This window comes from Ascidiella aspersa, chromosome 1, assembly GCF_963924565.1.
Source record: "Ascidiella aspersa chromosome 1, kaAscAspe10.2, whole genome shotgun sequence".
Lineage (NCBI taxonomy): Eukaryota > Metazoa > Chordata > Ascidiacea > Phlebobranchia > Ascidiidae > Ascidiella > Ascidiella aspersa.
In genome coordinates, this window is record NC_139447.1 from 6220904 (window position 1) to 6248324 (window position 27421).

The 27421-nt window shown below is 37.8% G+C and overlaps 1 protein-coding gene across 1 annotated transcript; it reads left to right on the plus strand.

The window, feature by feature from the left end:
• The first annotated feature begins 5709 nt into the window (after nucleotides 1-5709).
• On the plus strand, nucleotides 5710-26366 carry LOC146166754 (Fanconi anemia group D2 protein-like). The gene is made up of 22 exons (XM_083384894.1): nucleotides 5710-6108; nucleotides 6598-6852; nucleotides 7186-7464; nucleotides 8487-8651; nucleotides 9185-9400; nucleotides 9970-10066; nucleotides 10653-10822; nucleotides 11321-11445; nucleotides 12731-12959; nucleotides 14017-14172; nucleotides 15179-15351; nucleotides 17071-17288; nucleotides 17764-18048; nucleotides 18489-18724; nucleotides 20449-20600; nucleotides 21215-21519; nucleotides 22182-22409; nucleotides 23400-23515; nucleotides 24381-24470; nucleotides 24959-25087; nucleotides 25632-25779; nucleotides 26230-26366. The coding sequence occupies exons 1-22, from the start codon at nucleotides 5710-5712 to the stop codon at nucleotides 26364-26366; spliced, it is 4308 nt and encodes a 1435-aa protein (XP_083241020.1).
• Nucleotides 26367-27421: the final 1055 nt, after the last annotated feature.

Genomic DNA, 27421 nt, shown 5'->3' on the forward strand with positions numbered 1-27421 from the left:
ATTCTTCTTCAAAGGGCCTTCGTTTATTTTGTAACCTATTTATTTTGTACATTTTGAATTGCCTTTTTTTGTTCTAAAGCCCGCGCGACGTTTATATGTGTAAACTTTCCTGTATAAACCTGAAAAATAACCGGCTATTTGCAAATGCCTTTTAATGAGGAAACAAATTCAACGTGGCAAAATGAAATTTGTATAAACTTACTTTTATATGTATATTCATGTTGTGAAAAAGCATGACCATGCATGATCTTGCTGTAAGTTTTTTTTCTTTTACCATGCTTTTGCCATTGTTTAAAGCCAACCTGGTACAAAACTTTAACCAATGCCATTACTGATATAACGGCTGGTGCAAAGACCCGCTAAGACCCTTTTTTTGAATTTCTGCCTAAAGACTTGCGGTTGCTGTATAGTTCACATGTTTGGTAGGCTTGTGTTTGAATCCTACTAGAGTCAGAGTATATGCGCATAATGGCATCGTTATGCCACTTGGTTGATAACACAAAACACCGACGTAAATATCTATATAAATTTACAGTTGGTTATGGAGGTGTGTACATTACCATCGCTCTTACGACGGATTGTTTGTTTGTGTAAAGCCTCAGCAGGACAAACGATTGACAGCGGGGCATTGTGCCTGTCTATTTCTCCGCATATATGCAGTGCAACGTTTCCGGCATGTAGCGCGACAAATTTACTCGGATTTATTGGGACACCCACATTGCACGCTGGACCCAGAAATCGGCTGCAAATGTTTGGTTGCTTATAATTGTTGCTGTGTTGTGTGTACAATTGTTTATGTCAGGCAAGACAAGGTGCTCGGAATTATCTTTTCTGCATGATGCCGCCTGGATAGGTCTTCCTGTCTATTTTAAAATAACCAATTTTCCCTCCAAACACATTCAAATAGCATTTTAAAATTTACACGCGTTTTTGGAATGATTTACCCCGATTAAACTAAACTTGTAATTACACTTTATGGTTGTAAAAGTTGTTTCCAGTTTAAGTAACATTTGTTTAGAAATTCAGACGGATTGCATTTTACAGTGATATGAGGTGCTACTCTTTAAATGCTAGATAACAAAAAGTAGTAAAAGACTTTAGATTGTTTTAACATTCACTGCGTGAATGAAAACTTTTTTAACAATCTTGTATTGGTTATTCATTCATTGTTTGCCAGTGCTAATTTTATCTTTTTCCAAAAGGGGTAAATGATATCCAAGTGCTTCACAGGGTTGATGACATCAAAATGGCTAAAAACTATTGACCTGGACTTTATAAGAGTCTGGGAGTAGCCTACCCTAGGAGAGAGACAGCAATATGCTACAACATTTTACGTTTTGTATAGTGATTTTAAAGTGTGCTTTTATGCAGTCCAATGCTTTTTATAAAATACGCATGTGTATAGTTAGTAAAGTATCTGATAAAAATGGTGATTTGTTCCTATATTTACTTGTATTTCATAACATTTACCACCAACTTAATCTACTATAAGAACATCTGGCAAAACTGGTGGAGGTACTAAAACGCACAATTACAATATGGGGCGTTGTACAATAAAGTCTATATCCAATGTCAGAGAAATGTTAAATGAAAAATGCTCTAAGATGAAAGCTTAATCTATTGATTTGGTGGCAGTGAGATTACCAGATAAATGTAGTAGCTGTACTACAGTCCACATTTTTTAGATAGTCACCACGGGCGTTTTTCACGGCGCACAGCCAAAATCGTTTCATTAAATCAAAACACGTAGCATTAGGCATTGCCTGTCACCATAGCGTATTCCGGAGCAGACAGGAGGGCTCCTCTCATTCCGTGTTCCATGGCGGAAGCGTCCATGTAAAAACGGAGAAACAGAGCGACGACCTGAGGCGACACGGTGTTGCTGTCTGCTGCACATTAGCTGTCGTTTTCCGGAGCCCGTTTCCACCATGGAAGGTATATGCGGCTGGCAACGGGGACCCAAGGCCAGTTGGCGACTGAACGGGCTGCGGAGAGGCTGTTGCCCGTAATTAAAAATATAATAATTTGAAAGCAGACGCGCCACGTTGATCTCACACGTTGGAATGCTCAAAGGTTGTTCAAGAATAAAATAAAGTAAAATTCATATGGAAATGACGAGGGGTAAGTTTTCAATTAATATAAGTGTAAGATTTTAGCTCACAGAGTGACTACTTTAAATTAATTTTTCTTCTTTTAATTACAGGTTCACTACAACAACAATGAGCTCATTTGCTTGAAGAGAATAACGCCGCCAAGTGCACACTATTTTAAAGCAGCCTCGCGTTCGTATTGTCAAGTACAGTCTCGGCTGAATTTGTGTGCCAGGTCTGTCTTCACAAAACGATTGCGTTGCTTGCACTAACATCTTCATTACTCGCGTATATGCGCAACGCAACGGGTGATCCAATTTACAGTTGTTGGAAAACACTCACTCGAACTATATTCAGTATAATATAACCGGTAAAGTTATATGTATTGTTCGGAACATATTATTAGTTGTTAATTTTCAAGAAAAACATCTGTCGCTCTGATCCTGTTTTGTCCATTTTGTGCGCAATAAAACTGTGTTGACTTAATATCGAAATATTGTTTTCCGTTTAGAACAGTGGTTCTTAACCTTTTTTTCTACTTCTCCCTCTTAATTGGCTTCTGCCTTGTGCCCCCCTTATATTTAAATAATTATTATATACTAAATAATTTTTATCATACTAAAAGCAATTCGGTATTTTTCTATTACTAATGAGACAACGTGAAAAAAGGTAACTCTTAATCGCGCGAAAAAATTGCGTTAATTTTGATAGAATTGGGTAAACTTTAATATAGGAGACGTGACGCATAGGGCACACAAAAATTGCTCGTGCAAGATATACTGGGTTTCATCGAGCTGGTTTTGACAAACTTTTGTGAATTTGACTCCACAGTTGTAGAGCTGTATAGAAAGCACGTAAAAATGTCGCCCGAAGCGAAAAATTAAAGCATGATCGTGTTTTAAAAGGTGGGATGACACACAACGCAAAGGTCATATACTCCCCTTATTGGTGATAATTGAATGACAGGTTCGCGCGAAGCGCAAAACAATTTCCCAGTTTTATTGTTTAAGTTACACACATTTTGCGTAGAGGTTGGCATGAGTGCCCAACCCTGTGTGCACAACTTAGATCTCCATCAACCATATCATGCTGTTTTGACTAAACACCGCCCAAATCGGCCGTAAGAAGTAGCAAACATTGTCCGAAAACCGAAAAACTAGAATTAAAATATAGTAACCCAAAAACGTCGCTTGACGCAAAATTATGAACCCTTTTTCTTCAGTTGCTTTGTACAGGGTGGAAGCAGAATTAACAACAAACGAAGCACGGAACCAATAGCATCAATATAAGAACGCAAATATTACTCCCCAAAATCTATTTTCTTAAAAAATGTGAATAGTAATGAAGTTGCTGTTCTTTCCAAATACAACAAAAGATTTTTGCGAGCTTTTTCCATATAACACAAACTATACAGAATTCAAACCCTGTAAATGTTCGGTCTGTTACTTTTTGTCCCTTTTTTTACAACTGGATCGACAAGTTAAATGCGCGACAAACATGGGCGGATCTCGCATTTTTGTTTCGGGGCGTACGCTTTTTTCATAATTGACTTCACAGGTTACGTTTTAGCGTGACGTCATATTTTAAGCAATCTTAAGAAGCGTTTTGTTCTCCAACGAACTGTTTTTTAATGACGAAACTGAAGTGTATGTAATTGTGCTGAGAGCGAAAGAGTTAGGTTTAAATTGTTTTTAGTGGGCAAAACTGTAGGTAGCCTACATGAGAAAGATACTTGAGCCAATGGGCACATAAAAATATTACCAATATTGGCTCCACAGCTGAATGGCTGCGCTGAAATTAGGTAAAAAGTCCCACGAAGCGAAAAAAATCATCTATAGGCCTATTGAATTTATTTCGTTTTAAATGTTGAATATATTTTATTCGGGATACAAGGCCATTATGCAAAGACGTTATAGTTTTTACCCAAAGAACAAATTAATCAGATAACAACAGAAACTGCATTTTATAAGAATCTGTGTCCTTGTGGACACAAAGAAAAGGTGAAAATATGGCTATTTGGGACAAAAAGATTCCCATGCAATGGGCAAAATATAGCGTAAACCCGAAAATGCTTAGTGCGAAACTCTAAAACTTTTTGCATTTAAGTGTTAAAGTTGTTACTATTTCGGTGCACTTTGTACACAAGTCCGACTGGCCTAGCAGTTTTTGTAGATTCTTTATTTCACGACTTTACTGTGTAGCATAATATGACGCCTTATCTAAAATCATCCTCGTAAACGAAACTCTGATTCCGTAGGGTTCAACCTTTTTAACAGTTTTCCAAATGTTTGTTTTCAAAATCAACAGTACGCTGACATAGATTAGGCCGAAAGTAGAGTTTGTTTGATTTATTGTTTTAATTATTAAATTTTGACGCAATTTTGACAAATATCAGATACGACTGTCAGAAAAGTGTGCGAATGCAATAAAAACGTGTTTGAGCATTCTATGTTGTCAACAAAAGATTTGGCGCCAAGAAAAATCCAAATTGGGACTTTACCCAATAAATTGGAAAATGATTTTAGAATTCGGTTTTATTTTAAAGATGTACAATGTGTGTATTGAACATTTATTATAATTTTTTCTTTCCACCCGTTTTAAGCTGTTTATTCTTGTGCATTCTAGTCTTATGGAAGACGTTTAATAGATTCCTTAAAACAGTTGCAAACACAAGGTAAACACTTTTCTAAATTAATGACATTTGACACTGACATATAGCGGCGCTAATAAGGAACCCAAAATTACAATTCTGGAGCACAAATTTATGGGTTAAGGTAATATGAGCGCTTGTCTATCATCCTACCACTTTTATTTTAACAGTAACGAAACGAGTTGTCAAAGTTTAAAAAGAAGGCATAAACCTGAAAGAATAAATGGCGCTGGTCTCGAATCCTACCACAGGTATGAAATCAACCCACAAAATTGAGTTAGGTTGCGGGTTAGCGTTTGGGTGTGGGTGGGTCAAGTATTATTATATTCTTTATTTAATAATAATACTTGACCCACCTTAACCCAAACGCTAACCCGCAACCTAACCCAAATAATGCGCGTTGTGGTAGGATTCTAGACCAGCGCCGAATAAATAAAACAATAATATTGACTCACCCAAACTCGCTCCCTAACCCAAATATTGTTAGCAATTAAAAACCCGACCGAAAATGTGGTAGGATTCTAGACCAGCCTGATTGCATTCCACTGCCTTCCCGCCAGAGATCTTTGGCGTGGAATACTTGCTCAAAATCGCGCCAGCGACGACATTTACCGTGGAATATTGTCTGCCTAGTGAACTTACCAAAAAAAATTGTCGCTTTTGGCGTATATATCGTCCTGGTTTGGCGTAAGATTAAAAAAAAAAAATTCTGGCGTAGATCTTTGGCGGCCACAAATTGTGGAATGCAGTCAGGTACACCAGAACCCCCAGCTTAAAGAACATTCAGCTTTTTTCAAGAAACGACACAAAGCGAAAATGGCCAAACCTTCTGCTTTGTCTGAACAATCTATAGTTTTTAGTCTCCAATTAGTCCGTACCACGATTTACAGCATAATACCTAAAAATTCTGATTTTACCAGGATAAGAATTTATCACATATATATATAGCCTGATTTGTGCTACAATAGAATGCCTCCTGGTGGTAGCAAGCGAAGAAGTCTTACTGTGACTCAAGACAATGACATGCAACCAGCTGCCAAGAGAAAATCAAACTCTAGACAAAAATCAAGCCTGGAAAATAATGAGCCTGTCATCCCAAAAAACATTTTTACAGCCCTTCTATTGGAAGCAGGGTTTACGTTTAAAGCCTTGGGCAACCAGATATCTTCCGAATCAAGCGCTTTCAAGCAAAAGCTTTTGAGAATTCTTGATCGTAAAGACATTTTATCAGATTCAAAAGATGAATTTTGTAAAGCCATGGAAGACACCTTAGACACAGAAGAAGTTTTCATAACAGCGTTATTTCCCTCAGAACTTTCTTCTGATGACGAACTTGATATTTTATCTCAAAGTCTTGAAATACTACAGGTATTTTTTATTTTATATTAATATTTTAATTATCCATTTTGTTTTTTATTACAATACAAGTTCTACTTTGGCTCTACTTGGTCTTAAATATATATTGTCACGCTTATAACCAAATTGCTATTTTTTAATAATTTTCAAAGTTTTTGATTCAGTTACTCCTTGTTACCATCACCATCCATAGAAAAAAGTGCTTAGGTCATTTTTAGGTCACTTTCCACTCGCTTGTGCAAAAAAATGTGCGTGACGATATATAAAACAGTTAATGTTTAAATTATAGTTTTGCAGCATATATTTTAGATATATTTTATCATATTATATGCATTGATTTTTATCCAAAAGTTGTTTTCAAATTTTATGACAGTACCTATTTCTATCAGCTGCAATTTTTCTATGACCAATTTTCAAGGCTTTAATAGTTATTTTTTTAGTGGTGCTGTCAATGGACAGCTGTTATGCTATAATATAACCTTAAATACAATTTGTTTGAAGGACTCGTTGATAAAAATTCTGCTTGGTTGTGAAGAGCTTCAAAGCAACGTCATTAAAATGCTGATGAAGAAGCTTCCACTTTACGCCGACCAAGAAAACATTAAAATCAGCATTGCGCCTGTGCTCAGTGGAAATGTTGACGTTGCAAATATGCCCAGACTGATTCTAAACCACCTACGATGGTTGGATTTTATTGTTGAGTCCACATCGCTTGGTTCTAACCTGCTGCAAATTGCTTCAGTAATGCAATCAGGGGTGAGTAGGTACTGTCGGATCAGAAGTAAACATATGTCTTTAAATAAGTGTGTTCTTTTGCCAAAAGGAAAATGCATTTAACTCAATTCATCTTGATAAATTCTAACAAATAAAATAAAAAGGCATTTATCCTGTATGTATTTATCCTTAAATGCCTATGCCCCAGCAGTATATATACATTTATAATCATTGTCTTCTCACTATGTTGACAATGAATAAAGAATTATTCAAAGTTTGAAGAAAAGCTCTGTATGGGCTTACTTCTTACCACAACCCCCAACCATTATGCTGCAATATTTAATTTAATTTGCATTGTTTTTCCAACTGTTATAGGTTGCATGTGATATCATCGCGTTTGTTCCTGACCTTTTAACGGATGAGTCAGACCATTCAGAGGTAGCTTCCAGCCTTTGCGACCTGCTCAACAACGGACCAGAAAAAATTACAGCTGCTGTGTTTGATGCTTTTTCAAATCTTACTCTGAGCACTTCTATCACGAAAGATGTGCAAGATCTTGCGCTTTCTAATATAGCAGGCGGAGCCATCGAGGAGATTCCTGTGGTTATTAAGTTTCTACTGAACTCATGCAAAACTTCTAGTGCATGTAAAGAGGTGAAAAGTCTGTGTAGTGTGTAGCTATAAAATTTCAGTCAAACTGGACTTCAGTCAAATTCAGACCTTTAGTCAAATTTTTTCGGTCTAATTTAGACCCTGCAGATTAACTACAACTTCAAACATTACAATAACCACTATATTATAAGGATATTTTTATGTTGTTAATTACTTAGTAGGAACAAATAGTATGTAAAGTTTTTGGCATAATTACTTGTTGCAAGGCAGCTACAAGCTGCAGGACAAATAATTGCTATTATCTTGCTTTTAAGCAAATATCAGACGGCACTAAATTTCTTGTTTGTCACAACCTGGCCTGAAACAGTAATTTAGCAAGACCAAATACATTTCAAAAAAATAAAAGCTTGTTTTTGCCACAAAAAAATCTTATATCACAATAGTTTTGAAAATATGACCTAAAGGTTTTAAATGGCCAAATTACAAATTTCCATGTCACATTTCCGTAACACTTAGCCTTAGCTTATCTTTTTTTAAATAGTTTATAGTAGAAATTATGTTAATTAGGCATCCAATGCTACAATAAAATAACAAATGAAAACATTTGGGAATAGCTTATATTCTGTTTCTTATGGCCTACGACACCCTTAAAAAATAATAAATATTTTTTCTTTGTTCGGCACCTGACTGGAATTTTCATTGAGTATTTTACTGAAATGTTACTATAAATGGAACCGGAACAATTCAATCAACTTAATGGTCTTTAATCCTACACAAATAGTTGTATCAAGAAGCTTACTAATTGAGCAAAAATCAGATTCTTAAAAATTCTCAAATACCCATCGGCACCCTTGACTATTAGAAATAGCACACCGTTGAGAACCACTGGTTTCGCCAATTAATCTGGCCACTTTCAACCTTTTCAAGATTCGTTTTTAAAACCCTAAGACGAAATTTTGGAATTTATAGTTTAGAAACAAACAGCATTTCTAAATATTTTCTAAAAAAAGTGTTAACATTATATGTTGAGAACCACTGTGTTAACCTGTTTTATTACTTTGTAGGTGATCAGAGAGCTTCGCCCTCATTTGGACTTCTCCGGTCTTGTGGCCTCCGACGAAAATGCAGAATTGGTTAAGTCTTCGTGTTCATTGATAGGCGAAAGCCTATTTTCGGCAATGCAGTTTAAAACAGAAGTAGTACCTTCCTGGATTTCTGTCCTTGAATCGGTAAGACTTAATTTTGCCAATCTGGAGTGTTAGTTAGCTTGGTTTTCCCTCGCTAATATACCATTTCATTTTAAAGTTTTTATTTTATATTTAAAGAATAGACAAAACTTTAGCTGAGCAGAGCATTAGCGTAAAATCTCAGGTTAATTGAAATAAATATTAATAACGTTAAACGTAATAACTTTAAAACGTTATAGTTGGTCAATCATAATTGGTGCCACGGAAGGGGGACTGGAACGGCATCGGCCAATCCATTTTAAAATTTAACCGCAAAAATTTTCAGCGTTTTCGGCGAATCTTTCGGTTAAGCTTCACAGTTTTGTTTTGACGTAATTCGTAGACATATTGTACTAAACATCTTCATGTATAACGTCGTATGATTTGTGAAATTAGATGAACGTTATTCCGTCCGAAATATTTATCTTACACCTTTTCTCTATGACAACAGGGATTTCGGACTTAAACTTATATTTCCGTCTAAAACTTATAATTCAGCTTTCCAATTTGTATTCCAACATATGCTGTAACTCCAGGTGGAATCCAGCAGCTTTCACACGGGCGACTTCGTCTGTTTGCTTCTCATGTGCTGCGTGTGCAACCAGTCACACGCCAAGTCGGCCGGAGCCCTGCTTGGCACCCGGGTGCGCCAGGGGAGTCTGCCCCTGGCCGTGGCCCGGGAGGCCTTCGAAGTGTGCCCCCATGTTTTTGCCCCCCACTTTCGACCGGTTTGCAAAATCGCCAAAACTATGGTGAGCGTATGAGAATCTATTTTTTCGGTGTTTCTAAGATGTTTAAGCGTTTATTGCGATCGAAAAAACTTTACCAATTTAGTGTTCAGTTTAGAATTTTGTATTGGTTAAATTATTTATGTTTGTAACTGAGGTTAAACTGCTATAGGCGGTGTTTCTTTTTTTAAACAATACTGTAAGCCGACGATTGGGAACACTATAACCTACGAAGAAACAAAAATCTATACAGCCATAGATAGTACTCAGAACCAACGACATTATAGAGCCCAATACGTAGTAATATCCTCGACAGAATATGAACTAAGTCAGCTGGAGACCACCACATATTTCTAAAATATTAGCTACTTCTTCTGATCATTTAGAACTTATTCTGATTTAGACGGTGCTATGACTATTAGGTAGTAGTCCTATTTTAGTCTTACTCCGAACTGTGTTTTATTCCGACGTTGATGTTGTTCTTATTTCGACCTTATGGCTGGACACGATCACATGTTTCCAACAATATTACCTATGGACATTTTTGCACCGTCAAATATTTGAGTTTTTTTAAATTATACCCTTTCTTTTAGGTTTGGCACTCAGATCCATCCACCAGAGCGGGAGGCACGCTGCTTTACGAGCTTTTCCTTTTGCATATGGACAGCTACTGCAAACAGGTGGCTGTTGGTAAGTAACCGCAACAATTTGTCAGATAGTGAAATAAACTAAGCTGTTCGTATTGTGCCCAAACCATGAAAAGTCAAAAATTCTATCTACCTTCTAACATTGCCTATATTTTACTTTACCCATATTATAACTTCTGAATTAGTAAATTTTAATTTATTTGTTCTCTTAGTGATTTGTTGCTAAAGATTAATTAAAAATTATTATTTTTATGAATCTTTTTAAAATCGAGTTTTTAAAGTTGGCTACGGTACTAACGAACTTTAAAACGAATGGTTTTGAGCCTTATCATGAACGCACTAACAATCATTTTTCTAAGCTAAAAAGAAAACAAATTTCCTGTGTCACAGACGCCAGCGGCACCTGATCTGTTTTTCGTTGTAATCGCAACTGCGAGTTGCCTTTATTATTTTGAAGTAGTTATTAAGTCGTAAGCGTTTTTGCCACAGTGTTGACTTTTATCGGCATTATCGTTTCAGTGCAGTTTCACTGTAGGTTGCCTCGTGGAACATGTTACATTTATTAAAGTGGTCATTCGGTAGTGTTGATTTTAACTGCATCATCGTTTCAAGACAGTTTATCTTCGTAGGTTGCCTCGTGGAACACGTGAGCGCCGTTTCCATGGACAACACGAGCGAAGCGGACGCAGCATTGGACGTTCTTTGCTCCGTGGCCAAGCTCAAACCGGAGATACTGGGCACCTACTCCAACTACCTGAGAGACGCTCTCGACCGCATGGATCTTATGACTTTACCGCAGGTCAAAAAGAGCTTGCGATTCGCTTTGGTGTATTGTTGTTTCGTCACTCAAACCGTTTCTAGCTCTAAGTCGTCCATATTTTAACCTCTATTTCACGATAGATTTTGTCAAACTTTTTTTGTCATGACGTATGGGCTGCAAAATGTCATTTGTTTCGATATACAATGCTTTAAAGGGGAACACAATAAGATCTACAGGGCAACAATATCTAAAGCAGAAAAATCTAGAACATGTTATTAAACCAACGATATAATACAGCCAAATATATAGTAATATCCACGCCACAACAAGATATAAAACACCTGAAACTGTAGGGAGAGGGTATGGGGCGATTGGGGGCCGTCGGTCTGGCAGGGGGTCCGTTAGTTTGTTTGGACGCCCTAGTTTAACCGGTTCCGTTGGGCACCGCTGTTTTGTCACCGTTTCTAAAAGGCCTTATCCGGCCGTGGCTTGCTGTAAAAAAAACGCGCGTTTGAAGAGGCTGGTTGGTTTACGCAGATTCGCAAGTCATACACTATCTTGAGCAGTCTTGCCTTCAACGAGTCGACTGACGCCTTTACTCTGGGAATGCGCGACGAAATGCACATGATGCTACAGAAGCAGCTCAACCATGCATCCGACAAGTAAGTTGCTGCGTTCGTTCATCTTAACTAGTCGGCGTCGCCTGATGTAATATTGTTTTTTTTCTGAGTCGGACTGCACGTTAACGTTTAGGTTTGGATGATTTCGGTTGAAGATTTCTTCGAGCAAGCCATTAACCTTTTCATCTAACGGCTGCCCGTGACTTTCCGTTGAAAACCTAATTGACATCATCCTATCCTACGAATAATATAATGCCCAATATATGTTAATTCACATAAAGTAAGATTCCGCATTTCATGAATTCATAAAGTCTGGTACGTTTAAGTTGTGTGGTTAAATCCCCCCCCAAATACATAATTTAACGTTTTAAAGTTAGGCAAACTTTTGCCTTAACGTTATGTTATCTTCCGTGTTTAAAGTACGTTTTTTTTTATTAATCCACATTTTAACATCTCCGATTTTGATCGCATATCAATATAGCTAAAATTCCTGTAAAAGAGTTTACCGGGTACAGTACTTTAAGACGTAAAATAACTTGGGCCTATAGTTTGATGCTTCAATCTTTGTTTGTTAGCCAACATTTTAAAACTTCAAAAGCATACAATGTTTGCTATTTGGTTCCACAAAAGTTAGTATCGGACCGGCACCGATACCGTTCTAGTATCGGACGAGTACCGATACTACCATTTAGCATCGAGTTTTTGGCCCTGATTCGATATTAACGGACCTCCCTAAATCCAGTGCTTTCCACATGGCTTAAGCTTAAATGAACCGCTGAGACTATATTACTGTATACCTGTAACGTAAGTGGGCAGACCAGTTTGTTTGATTACTGTATTAAACATATTGAAAAATAATAATGTGCACCATTTTCATCCGCACGACGTTAGTCATCTGCATTACGATTTTGTTCATCCGCACAAGTGCGTACCATCCCTGAAAAAGCACTGCCTAAAGCAGCGTTTCTCAACCAGTGGGCCATGACAACTTTTAGGTGGGCCACGGACCAATTTAAAAAAAGCTAGATTTAAGGATTTAGTTTCATTTGTGTCACTATACCTAATTTATAGGAATAATGGCTTGGGGAGAAATTGAGAAGGAATGTAAATGACCGTAAATTTATTGTTCATAAGCAAGTACCTCACAAATGCACAGTTGAATAAATAATCTATTTTGATATGCTCCTCTATTTTTTGTTTTAAACCTTTTTAATAGTTTGTTCTTTCATAAAAATTGATTGGGCCACAGAATTTTTGTGCAACGAAAATGGGCCACGAAAGAAAACAGGTTGAGAACCACTGGCCTAATATATTCACTCGCTACCAGGTACCGCCACATCGGCATCATAGGCTGCGTGTCGACTCTGCTTGCGCTAGCTCGCATGAAGGATTCAAGCTCCGGCGCCGAATTCCGACCTAAAGATGAGCTCAATTCGCTGCTAAGAACCGTTAACTACATCCTCGGCTCCAACACCCAGGGCTGGGCGACCTTCTACGACGAACTCAACATCGCGTTTATGGACGCACAAGCTGTTCCCCAACACCTGATGGAAAAGGTGCGGTTTGCCGTCTTACATGGTTTTTACAGGATTAATTGTTTTATTACGCCATATGACGTAAATTCGTGACGTCATTCTAAAAATATCATGATAAAAATAATTACATTATTAAATATTCAGTAACCGGCCAATAGCTCTTAAATAAGAAAAAAAGCGTTTGCCAAACCCTGCAATATTAAAATGAAAGCCAAAGTTTTCAAACACGATTAAACATAAAACAAGTATCTTTTGTTTAAATTAAGGTGGTGATCCGTGGTATCTTTAGTTATTTTACTTGAATGAATATTACTCCATTGGATACCTCAAAATTACAGTTAACTTGCTCACTTTACAAAGTCGGTTAACCCGTGTCCGACTCCAGCCAAATATTTGATTTCGTCTTGTCCCGAGTTCGTCCTTGATCTAAAACATGTGTTCCCCCAATTTACGGAAATAAATGCGGCAGATATTCAGCAATTCCTCATAGGGGTGTCATGTAATTCATCAACTCACAATACATGGTTGGAAAATATCCACCATTTGCTATTCATCCTTCACAATTTACAATTGGCGGCCACATCAGTTTCCAAGTTTAGTTTGATTTAAAAAATATGTTGAAACAGAAAACTCTGGGCGAATATTACCCGTAAGTTTCTAAAGATTAAATGAAATAGAAAATAAAAGTGCCGAAACACATTAAAAATCAAGCCCCACAGCTTTAATTACTTATTGTCAACATACTTAACAATAAAAATAGAGTTGACTCCAGCGGGCAACCTGAAGAGGTCAGCTGTGTTCCGCATCCGAAACGTCTCGCTTTATGACTGCGTTTACAGCAGAAGAGCGATTTCTATTCGTTTGTAGATAACAAGTATAGATAGAAAGCTACATTTGGTAAAAAAGCGCATATAACTAACTAGCCTCGCTTTTCTAAATAGCATTAAAAAACTAACGTATTATATACGTCGATTTGAATATAAAAAAACTGCTGGATGAGAAACACTCGGTTGTACATTATGCCTGGCAGCAATAGCTTATTTCACAGACTTATTATTATTATGTTATCTGTTTGTAGGTTTACGAAGAAGCGATGACGAAGCTTGACTCGATCCTCGGGAGTACCGACTCCCCTCCTTCTCCAGGACCCAGCTCCCGATCCCTGGACCTCAGCCTCCGCTACGGGTTGCTAAGCGACGACGACATGTCGGAAAACAACAGCGTCACGCTCCACGTGCGTCATACTACTTTTTTCTCTCATTTTATTTTTTTCTCACCTTTTTCTCATCTGACACTCTCTCTCTCTCTCTCGTTATTTTCCTTTTCTCATTTAGTGGTCGTTTTATTTTTTCCCTTTTTCTTCTCTTGTTTTTGTTTTATCCTCATCTTTTTAGAGTTCTCATCTGCCTTTCTCTCGCTCTCTCGTTATTTATCTTCTTTTTTGTTAATTAGGGTTCGTTTATTTTTACCTATTTTTCCCCTTTTTTTCTCTCGTTTTTGTTTTCTCTTCCCCCTGCTTGTCTTTGGTCAGACCGTTTACGCTGGAGTCCGTTTTTAAACTTAGCTTGGTCCTATCATAGCTGTGGCCACAGTAAAATACTAACTAAAAATCTGAATGGAAAGCTGCATAATTAGTTGTAAACTGCCTGGCATTTAGAAACTACTGAGTTTTTAAAACTTTTCCTGTTGCAAAACTTTACCTGTTGTGGGTACGTGTCCATACCCGGTTCAATACCCTGGACAATTTTTCTTTCGACAACTACCTATTAGCCAAATGTGCTATGAAACAGTGTTGTAATGACCTTAAGTGCACTTAAGTCACTGTTTTCAAATGATTTGATTTAACTTAAATATTTTGATCAAAATGACTTGACTTGACTCAATTATTTTGGACAAATGATTCGCCTTGGTCATTTTGTCAAATATCTTGGAATTTCAGTAAGTGTTTTTTCAAAAACCTTGAGTTATTGCTCACAATCGCGCCGAGTATACCAATTTTAATAGTTTAACGTTTTACTTTGATATCAATGACACTTGAAGTTGACTTGGTTTTATAATGACTTGACTGGGAGTTGACTTATTTGTTTTTCAAATGACCTGACTCGGACTTTTGAGTTGACTTGGACTTCAATCATTTCATCACGACTTGTTTACAACACAGTTATAAGGTGAACAAAAACTTAAGCGCCCCTTAAAAAAAATCAGACGCGTTCGTAACTTTTCTTTTTTCCTTTTGTCAGATGGTCGGTCAGCAGGCGAGCCTCAAGCACACGTCATCGCTGCTCTGTTCGCTCGTGAGTTTACTCGCCACTGTGGAGACGAAGACGAACGGGTCGCTGAGCGAGATCGAAGCTCTGCTCTGCTGTCCCTTGTATGTGTACGACGCCAAGTACGAGGACAAGGCAGTTTTTAGGTACGCGTTTCTGTATAGTCGCCGGTTGTTTTATTACTAGGGCGATTATTTTTTGAACTAAAAAATAGGAAATTTTGACAAATTTTGACCTGTTAAAAATACATTGATTTAAATAACCTAGGCGTCGTTAATCACGCGTTTTTTATACCGTATATTGCTCTAATGATGATATAATACGGTTAAAATGACTTTGAACATATATCAAAACTAATTTTTTTTGATAAAATGAACGATCAATTTCAAAATAACTGAACGACCAATTTCAAAAAGCTGACTTTAGTTTTTTTTTATATTTTTTAAGCGATTTATGTGCATTTTTGTTCGATTATGACTTGAAAACATTTTGACATATTTTGACCTAACGTGTAAATTTTGACAAAATCCGCCTGTTATATGTGTTATAAGTCCAAATAATGCTTTCAGTGCTAACCGAAATAGACCTTTGACGAACAGAAAGCGCTTTACACTGGGGGTTGTTGGTTCGAATCCCACCTCACTTTGAATTATTGGATTTTACGTGCCGCCTTGAAGACCTATACTTTATTATCTTAAGTGTTATGCCCTATTTATTACTAATGGTGTCACTGTTGGGATGTCCGATACTTGTCACTTTACTCCGATTTCGATAACCGATATTTTGAACAAAAAGTTACGCGATCCGATCCAATACCAAATGACGTAAATGGAGCGCAGACTCACGTCCGTGACGCCGCGTCAGCTCACGTGGTGTGACGTCATGTTACCTTACGCGTGGAACGAAAGACAATCTTGATAGTTTTTAGGTACGCGTTTTAACAAGGACAAAACTGCTACTTTTTATGTTTGTTTTAAATGAATTGCTTATCTTTAGCACGAAATTTTCAAACGTTTATATATTAGCGGAATTACTACAGTGAATTGTACCGGGACTTTCTGTGGTAATGGCAACTTCCGTTTAAATAGTGTAACATTTATGAAGTATTACCTAAACCAGCGACTAAAGAATTCGTATACCAAATATGTAAACTCAAAAACTTCGAGTTTGGAAAAAAATTATTAATTATTTAACTAAAGTCACTTTAGAACTTAAGTTGGAGAAAAGCCAGGGTGGTTTAATCCTCATGGTACCACAGACTTTTTCGGTCGATCTTTTGTGTGTCGTGAGCTCTCCTTAAAATAGCCTTGTTCACTGAAATTGGATAAGTGAAGTTTTTTAGTTCAAATACCTAGCAAGAACATCAAAGCCAATACAGAAGTAGGTATTATTTTAAACGTTTTGAATAACTCTTTATTCCTTTTCAACATCCCTTGTTGTGGGTATTATTTGCGGTCTGCTTGGTATTACTATGTTGAAAATGAATAAAGAGTTTGTTTGAAACGTTCAAGATGATACCTACTTCGGTATGGGCCTACATATTCTTACTAAAACCCCCAAGCATTATGCTCATAAGTTTAAAATAATTATGCAATTGGGCAATATAATTGGGCCTAATACCAATCATAGCTTATAGTTTATCCAAGTCTGAATTAAAGTAAAATGCAGCCGAATCTAATCTAATTTTTCAATTGCTTGTGTGCTCTAATTCCAGTTCTAATCAAATTCGGATTTTGCTAAAAAGACTTGTCCAACGTAATTTTTAGAATCTAAGTCATAACAAAGAATTTAAATATTTTGAATAGCTAAAATAAATCAAGTTGTCAAAGTCTGCACGATATAATACTAAGCATCAACCATTACAGGACTCTATCGAACGAGCAGATGTCCAGCGTGCTCGACTCTCTCTTCGTCGCCCTAAACTGGTTCAGAGAGCTGCTTTCGGTTTTTGCTCGCGATGCGCAAGACGAGATACGCTCAGCGACAACCGCGCGACTCAAACAGGCCTGCCAGCTGCAAAGCACCATCGAACAGCTGATTCAGCTTGGGCCAAGCTGGTATATTCCGCCTCATATATCCTGCAGTACGTAACCCTTATATGAAGTACATTCTTATCCTATCGGTATTGCTAGCTTTTCCGCTGCTTTTTTGTTTTTTCTTTCTTTTAACATTTTTTCACCGTTAAAATCTGCATATTTTTATCCACGCACTTTTGGTTTCCAATTATTTTTACTTTTAATATTGCCACTAGATTTATTTATGTTTGATGGGCAGCTCGATTCGATGACCGAGCGGTCCTTTTGCTGTCCTTGTGTTATTAGAAGAAACGCTTATAGTATGTTTTTCAACAAAACATCTTACCCTCTAACATAATACTAAACCGACTAAAAAAATTGAAATTTGTAGGCTGTAATAAGTGAGAATTGCACCACTTAAAAAAAAAATCAGTCAGCAGATGTTTCAAACGTCCTAACGACAAACTTTGAATGAATCCGTTTTGTTTTTTCTTTCAATGTTTGCAAAAACCCGCAAAAATAAATTGAATCTGAATCATATAGGCAACCTACCGCCTAAGGCCTCTTCATCGTCCAAGGCTTCAGTTTCTCCCGGCCGGGATACTGGGAAAAAGGCGAAATTGGATCAGAGCGTGAGTCCAAGCGCGTGCGAAGGCGGAAAGACAAAGGAGAAGGCGGCTCGAGTTTCTTCTGCCTGGGCCTCGCCCGTCGCACTCAAGTCCTTTTACCGGGAGCTCGGCGCCGATGTCTTTGCGCTGCTTGAATGCTCGCTTCGCTTTGGCGATGCTGATGACGAGGTTGACGAAGGTGGAAGTACGGAGCAAGAGGGTGGGTGGATGTTTTTTGTTTTTCGCTTTGCAGTTTTGTGTTTATTGTTCCTTGTCCCGGGTTTTTATTGCCTTCGATTTATGTTTGTTTAGCGATGCCCTGAAAATCTAGATCTGGCTGGTTTTCGATTTTACTATTTCCCATGTGTAGCCATAACGAAGTTATTATAAACCGAATCGGGTGCGAAGCTCACTCTTAAATTGTGTTTTTTTCCTTTGCTGCAACAACTTAAAAAAAACAATCCAATTTCAGCAAAAAAATGAGTTTTTTTCTTTGTTTTTCTCCGTTTTTGTTTACTGGTTTCGTTTGTTTAGATTTATGTTACACAACCTGTCGTACATTGGTTTCACCGATAGTATATTCTAATTCATTTTTCTCTGAAATGCCTGTTCTAGTGAAATTTCCTTTAAATAAACCATTTTCAACCTATTACGTCATAGAGGGCCACCTCCTCCCCGCCCACCTTCTATTCCTACTCGATGACCTCTGCGTCAAGGTCAAGCACCGCTTGGTCAAGGTCAAGTTACCCCCGGGATTCGGGCACAAGTCACCCAACGCGCCCCAGACCACCCACTCTAAGCTCGAGCGCCTCCCAGTGACGAAAGTGGCCGGGGGTGTCGTGGAAATGACCCCCCACCTTTGGAAGCACTTCAACGACATTGGCAAATATTTAAAGGTAAGGGTTTGATTTATTAATTTATTTATTTATGCATTCCTGATATTGAGGCTTGATTTAAGGTAGATCTCTGTTATGTTAGGTTTGGTGAGTATTTTTTTTTCATAAGAAATATTCTCCACTTAATTTTCCTGGTAACTGAAGTAGGACTTGCTATTATTTATATCAACTATAACAAACAAGGCCTTTTTATTTATGCAAAAGAAAAAAACGATTAAAACCAGGATCAGACATTTTTTAAAGGAAAATATTTTGCCTATACTGGCATCGTCAGTTCCTTATTCAATTGTCATGTTTGGTTTATTAAGTGGCTTATTAGTGTGTAATCGTTCTCCACTTCCTGATAACTAAAATGGACCATTGCTATGCTGAAAACAGCTATTACTAAAAGCAACCCATTGGACAGAATAAAGCAAAATGCGTTTTCATGATTTTGTTAACATGTAGCCTAAGTTATTTGTTTTTTGTAAAATGAATGACACACACAAACATATGTGTTTAATAACATGTGTGATCTAGCCCCTCGGAAGTTGCTTTATGACCAACGATTACGGCTTCCGTATCAATAGTACACCGAAAAGCCATCGCAGACTCGCCGAATCTGTCGATCTATGATGCAAGCAGAGCAAGCCAGATAAACAACTGGCCTGCAGTGAGGTTCGAACTCACGACCTCCGGTCAAGCCGGGACCGTCGCTCTACCAACTGAGCTATGCAGGCTCAGAGAGGAGCGAGTCGAGAAACAACCATGCGCCAATACTTGCACATTTTGTTAGTACAAGCAACTTCACACTGGGGGATCATCAGTCCGTATCAATCAATGAAAGACACACACAAACATATGTGTTTAATAACATCTGTGACCTAGCCCCTCGGAAGTTGCTTTATGACCAACTATTACGGCTTCCGTATCAATAGTAGTTTTTTGTAAAACTTTTAAGTTATGACCGAACGCTTGTTTGAGGAACGTTGTTTAAACAAATTTGGAACCATTTATTAGACTGTTTAAAAGGGTGTAAAAGAGTTGTTTAGTGAGGTTGGTATTGGAAATTTTATCTTTTTGAACCCATTATAATTTAATAAATTAAACTAGGGTTTTTGAAGTAGTTATATATATATATATATACCTAAATCCTAACATCAAAATCACATTTTAACTTGTATGCACATTTAACACGAAACCGCCGCGCGATTATTTCCCGTCACTCTGTTGCCAAATGCGAACAAGATCGACTCGAAATAACCCGCATCTGTTTATGCTGTACACTAAACGCGAGGATATCCTACTACATGTTTTCCCGTTTCTTTTCATGCAAGACTTGCACAGGCAGCGCAGGTCAAGCCTTATCTCACGCCATGGCCGTTCGCGAACGCCCAAGAGCTCACAACCATGTGAATTGCTTGTATTTCGCACTTGCTTTGTCCAACGGCATTTTTTGGCTCCAAGTCGAAACAAAGCATTTATGTTAATACCCTTTGGCCGGAAAGACTTGTAGGTGATTTTTACAATCTGAAAAGCATAGGCAATGCTAAAACATATAGTAATTCCCACACAAAAATTTACCCTTCAGATTTTCATCAGAACAAACTGCAACTAAATGTAATTGATTATAAATAATTAAATGTAATTCTATAGTTTAAATTCTAGTTAAAAGTTTGTTTTTCAAGAATTCGCTAATTCTTACTCTAATCTGCCCATAACGCAGCTTTAATTTTTGTGCGCAGAGCAGCCCCGCGAACCCCGCAGACATAAGCATGACGTCACAGCCCCTGGTATCCGGCCGCCGCGAAACGGTGTCGGATTGTTTCGAGAACATTCTGCAGATATTTCTCCACCTCTTGTCGTGGCCCGGATTGAAGCAAAACACCGAACCCGAGTGAGATCTATAGAATAATGGAAGTTTTCGAAACCGAATGTAGAATTTCACACGTATACAATATAAATTCAATAGTATACCGCAGACTCAGCAAATCTGTCGATCAATGATGCAAGCAGTTCAGGCTACGCTAGAGAAACAACTATAGCCTGTATTGAGGTTCGAACTCACGACCGCCGGACATACTCATTTTGTATTCTGAGAAAACATGAGACAATTTAGTAATAAAAAAGTTTGAATATATTTGAATATACGTGTCTTCGTTTTGCTTCTGCAATTTTCTATAGTATTGGAATAACTTTGCCTATAATCCCCATTAGTTAATCGATTTTTTGTATAAAAACTTTTTAAATCGGTAACAAAAAGCATATACTTTTAAAAGTCTGTCCGCCGCTAACAGTGGCTGGCCTAAAGGTTGGTTCACACTATACGCGCTTGGCATTTGGCGTTAGCGTCTGGCGCAAAACGATAGAGTCTTTCAGTTCACACATAACGTGTTGTCAGCAAGTTCTTTGGACCAAAATGTTTGTCACCAGAAGGCTGGCAAGATTCTGACAGCCTGCTCCGTAGTATGTTGCACTATGGAGTATGGACCATATTCAATTTCACCACAGCTCACCGAACTTTCTCGAAGCCTTTCTACGTCATCTGCTGGCGGCAAGCGGCCAAGGTGACGAGCGCAGACGCGAGACGCACGCCGCCGCCGCCGATTTCACCGCCCTGCTCTCATCCGCTTTTCGCCACGTCATGAAGTTCGCACCGGAAGTGCCTACGTCATCAGCGGCGTGCGCCCTCCTCAAGCTGCTGATCGCCATACACGGCCTGGCCGAGGGTCACGTGACCCAGTGTGCGTGGATGGCGAAAAAAATCTCGGCCGCTGCTGCGAGGTTCTTGGCTGTGGATTGGAGCGACTGCTCCGGTAAGTTTTGGCTTCTGTTTAGCTCGGGAGCAGACTTGGACAGCTAGATTTACTTTGGAACACAATTCACGTTTTTTTTAGTAATTTTAATAAAAAAAATCGTCATTTTGCTGTTACTAACGTTTCGGCAATATCTCATGCCAACATCAGTGTAAACATACAAGTAAAGTTAAAAATGCTAAAACACGCACAAAAGAAAAGGGGACAAAAATAACAGGAAAAGATTTACTAAGATTTACTTTGAAATTAGATTCGAATTAGAATTAGATCATTTTAGTTTTCTCAAATTAAATTAGAACACCGAATTCTTCAAAAACACGTAGAATTACATTTCGTTCCAAAACGAAAAAAGTTAAACACAGTTAAAATGCTGTCGTGTGCAATTCTACACTCAATTTTGATGCGGAATAAAACAGAAAGTTATAATTTTATAAAATCCTCACGGTTTTTGTGGCTTTTTCATAGTTTCTTCGAACGTTTAATGTTGATAAGCTAGTCAAGTTTTAACAAACAATTTCGTCAGACCTTTATCAGAAGGTATAAGTCCCTATATAAAACGTTTGTTTACCGCAGATGTAGCACGCCGTTTTCTTAACTCCTAACCGTGCTTTGCCCCACCCCAACGAAAGCACGCACTTACCTCCATGACCCCATTTACCCAGGTAATTCCCCGAGGGTAAGCAACGTGCTGAGCAGCCTGTTCACTGCGCACCTCAAGTACAGCGACGATTCTTTGGAGTGTGTCGAGGACTTCCTCCGGCGTGGGATGACAAAACTCCTCCGGAACAAGCACCGGGAGCAACAAGAGGAGGAGGAGGAGGAGGTGGAGAAGAGCGATGACGTCAGCTACCCGCTCCTCACCCGAGCTAACTTCTACATATTTTACCGGGGTGAGAACTAACCTTCATGTATGATTCAAAAACTAAACTGCGTGTATGATGTGATCGCCATCTCTTTTGGTGATTTCAAAAGTTTGTTTTTGGGCATGAGCAGTCTTTGCAGTAAATAGCAATAATATAGAAATTAAACTTTTAAATCGACGTGGAGGTTAATTGATATAGATGTATAATGCAATCGCCTAAAAAAAATACAGTCATTCTATTGCTAAAAAAAATACACTAATTCTAATTAAATGAATTCGAATTAAAGTAATATGAGAGCTTGAAAAGGTACTTTAGCAACACATTGTTGAAATGTCGAACAGACAACATATATTTGTGCAATAATATCAGGTGGTAACTATCACAGCACGGTATATGTGTAATGTACGCAATTAAAATTGCAATTCTAGTTTAAATTTTGGTTTTGAAGAATTTGTTAATTTTAATTTTGATTCTAATCTAATTTATTAAAACAAAAATTATCTAATTCTAATTCTAATCGAATTTTAAAAAGCTAACATAAATCTAGTTGTCCAAGTGTGCCTATGTGGGTGCCGCTATCGATTCCAGAAGGGCTTAACAGAATTCACAGAATACACATTGTGTATGTACGTTTGTTTTCTACGATCGAACTGTTTGGACCAGTGGTTCTTAAACTTTTTTACCGCAGACCCCTAATTTTTTTTGCTTCGCGCGGACCAGGGTAGGAAAGAGAAATTTCAAAAAAAAGAAGGCCTAAATTGACGTCACATTACAAATAGACTTTTCAGAAATATGCTGAATATTTCACTAAAATTGAGTCTAAATACATTCAGTGCTAAGACGTTTTATTTTTAATTAAACTTTTTTCTTTGAAAAATTGATTAGTCTACATCTTAAATCTACACTAATATTTTAATGAGGCCTTCATGGATTCCCTAAAATTAATTCACGGACCACCCAGTTTAAGAACCCCTGTTTTAGATTTTGCAATAAAATGACACTTTTTTTCCCCTGCAGTAATGATGGAGGTACTCAGCAACGTTTCTTCCGCCATTCCAACTCCATCGACGAAAGGCGGCCGAAACCAAAGCGACAACGTTGACCTGCTGCTCAGGTGGAGCGAAGTGGTGAAGGTACAGCATCAAAACTGGTCTCTATGACGTAACAATGTCAAACGTCTGTTTTTCAATTATAATGATTTCAAACAGTGTAGCGCCCCAAGTTTTTGGCTAAGAACCTTAAAAACATTACCTTTGCGCGATTGGCCATTAGTAATTATGTCATTAGTAATCGCTCAGACGGCTGCATTTTTTGCAACTCAGAATTTCAAAGAGCAAAAATAACCTGTCGTCAGCAGTGCATCAAAAACAAATGACTGACGGCGCCAAGCCACTTATCAACACTTCCTATACAACAGAGTTTGAATGCATATCTCCCTAATAGGTCAAAATTTGTTAAATTTTTAAATGTCGGAAATTAAAGACTTAGTATCGGAAATGCTTTAGAAAATATATTATGTTTTAGCTTAGAAATAATATTTTTTGAAATATTGTATTCGTTTTGTTTTACGTGCCCACCCCGCAACCCCTTAACCCCAAAATAGTAAATAAATATAAATTTAAGTAAAAAATGTAGGCCACATGGCATAGTCAAGCGGGAACTGGTAAACGCTTAACTTTCTGCGGCAAAACAAACAAGGTCAACCGACCACCAATGCCGTTTCTAATTTCCAAGAAAACGAACGAGATAGTTTCGCTCATCGATCAGAAATTCGAAATTGTCCGGCCGTAGGTCGTGGGTTCGAACCTCACTGCAGGCTTGATTTTTATCCTGCTTGCATCATTGATCGACAGATTCTGTGAGTGTGCGATGGCTTTCTGTGTACTAATAACTCGTAAACCGTAATCGTTGGTCAAAAAGAAGCATCACAAGTACTAGATTACAGTTATTGAACACGTGTGCATCTTTTATGGTTACGGTTTAACATTTTTATTGCAGATTCTCGACTTGCTAATCCGTGTTCTGAAAAGTTTTCCGTCTCGGACCACTGTAGGTCCTGCCCTCAAGTATGCCAGAGCCATCGTGGAGGTAAGATAAGACGGTTGTATTTCTGTCACATTGTATAGATATGATTTTATTTGGAACATTAGAAAAACGAAGACTGGATGAAATCGAAATGTTTTGCAAGATTTAACTTTCCCAAGAGACCGCGAAGGACCGTACGGTTCATCGAGTCTCCAAAACTGTTTTGAATACGATGTAACTTTGTTGTGAAATGACTCCGCAGTAAAAGGAAAGCATTTACGAACTTGTTTTATGTTCATATGCGCATTATACAGTCATGTTTATCTCCACCAGGGAAGTCGATTTTTGAACTAGAATTATGTCAACCTTAAAATTTGAACTAGAATTATGTTATTTTAAAGATTTAAACTAGAATTATGTTTATCTTTATTAATTAATTAGCCTTAGTTACATAAAAACAGATACTGGCTCTTCGTAGTATTTCGCTTGCCAGCATTTAGAATATCCCTGTATCAAACCAACGTTTTTTAACTTGTCGCTTTTTTCGGCAGAGCTTCGTGCGTTCGGGAATCCCCGCCTGTGAGGTCACCTTTCGTGAGCACCAAGATGACGTCATAAATTTGCTGAAGAAGTTCCAAGCCGGCACCAAGCAACTCCAGCATCTGACTTGCCACTCGAAGGTAAACGTTTAGATTGAATGTGACACTCGTCAGCAAAGCATCAAAAACAAATGACTGACGGCGCCAAGACACTAATGCAATACTTTCTACGAAAAAGTTTGAATCAATGTATCCTTAATAGGTCAACATTTGTCAAATTTTTAAACTGTTAGTTGAAATTTCCCATTTTTAGGTCAAAAAATATTCGCCCTAGCTATATAACTTAGTGTTTCGCAACCATTTTGGCTTGTGTCACCCTAGAGAAATTATAAATAATGCGCGGCACCTTTGCTCGTGTTTTTGCTGAGTGGTTAACTGAAACGTTACAATAAACGAGATTGAAACAGCACATAAACTGTGTAACAAGGTTGAAAAAACATCTTAATTTTTTACATTTTTTCGTATGCAAAAAATTGTATCAAGAAGCTTACCAATAGAGCAAAAATTAGAATTCTAAAGATTTGAAATATCTTTCGACACCCCTTTTTCAAGCAGGCATGCGCGATTGAAAGATCTCACTAAAATAATAAATACCCGCTTTTAAATATTTTTTCCTTATTTTAAGGTCTCGAAGGATTCGACGCTGACCAATCACGTGCCGGCATTGAAGCGTTGCCTGGAAACGTTTGTTTTTCGCGTCAAAGCGCTGCTTGTGCTTCACAACTGCCACGAGGCGTTCTGGCTGGGCAACCTCAAAAACAGGAATTTGCAAGGTTGGGTATTTTTTCGGGCGAAGAGGACACACATTTTGCTGTAATTCATTGATTTAGAAAATTAAAAAACAAAAATATTCAATTTTAACCTTTGGTTTAATTATATTTAAACGTACAACGCCACTGGGCCGAGGCCCCGTCAGCTGTTATAAAGGTTATGTTTTTAAGTATACCAACACCTTAGATTAAAGCCGATGCTCTCGAAAATAAAACAAATAAAAAAATAGGTTGGAACACAATTTGTGGACTTAACAATGGCCTTAACTAGTTTTTGTGGTCTTAAAAACAAAATAAATAACAAAAAAAATAAAAAGTTAATAGCGACAAAATTATAGTAACGGTTGAACTTTATAGCCTTGCGATAAGTCCTTATATAGTTTCGAGTCTAAATTTAGGTAAAAAAAGTAACAAACCAACCCAATTTTGATTCATCGACTGCCCTTTATTCAGGCGAAGAGATTTTGTCACAAACCCAGCCCGACCCCTCATCCGACGAAGACGACGAGGTGCGTCACAATGGCCCAAGTGACGTTACAAACGCCTCTGTCCACAGAACCGTGGAAAACTCGTACAGCGAAAGTTATTGAGTTGTGTTTCTATATGATGCGACGTCGGGTGCGGCAAAAGCCTTATAGTTCCATTTACTTTTTTCTCGTGTTTTTCGCTTAACGTGCTAGTTTTAACAACGAAAAACATATGTAGACTATTTTTTAGTTTTCCTTTTTGTTTTGTATTGAAGGTTGCCTGAGCCGAAGAAACCAAAGCCGTTTTATAGCCCTAGGTTAAACTATGGTTTATTTTCCACTTACAATATCGATTTTATATAGCTGTTAGTTTTCGGATTTTCCATGGTTGATATACTTGCAGTTGATGCATTTATTTGTGGAAAACTGAATTACAGCTATCGGAAATTAATTTTCGTATGGATACCAAAGTATTTATATATAAAAAAGTAAACCTTTTTACGATTGGCAGAAAATATCAAACTTCAATATTTACATTGAATGTTGTTTTTAACAAAACTTAACAAAATTTCGGGGAAAGTTTGAACTGATTCCAATCATGGCATATTTTAGTAAGCTTTTCAAAAATCACACCAATACAAGTAAAAAAATATATTTTTATTAAAATTACAAAAAGATGCACAATAAAGCGTCCATGTAGAGGCGCAATGGTGGCGAACCATTTTATTCGCATTGTTTTTGCCCACTCGTATTCTCCTAATACCACAAGTTTGGGTATTTTGCTCTGAAAGAGTAGGGCGCTTGATAGCTGCGCAGCCATATTTCTACGGCGGTTGATTCGTTTAGCGTCAACGAAGCCAGGAGCGGGGTTCGGCGACACAAATCCGTGATGTCATCGCTTGTTATCAACGGAAGATCGTCCGGATATTCATCAAAAAAATTCACAACTTCGGAATCGAGATCGAATCCGTTGCATCCAGCAGCGACCTGGACATATAAAATATTATGAGTAATAAAAATTACAACAAACCGCCATCAACTCAATAACAACTCTCACCGTTATTTTGCCCGCGTCTGGAGTAGCACCAGAAACAAACGGTACAAGATTCATTGGCTCCAGAACTTCTTCAATTGCTGCCATAAAATGCACACTCTTGTTTATCTTCTTTCTCATCTTA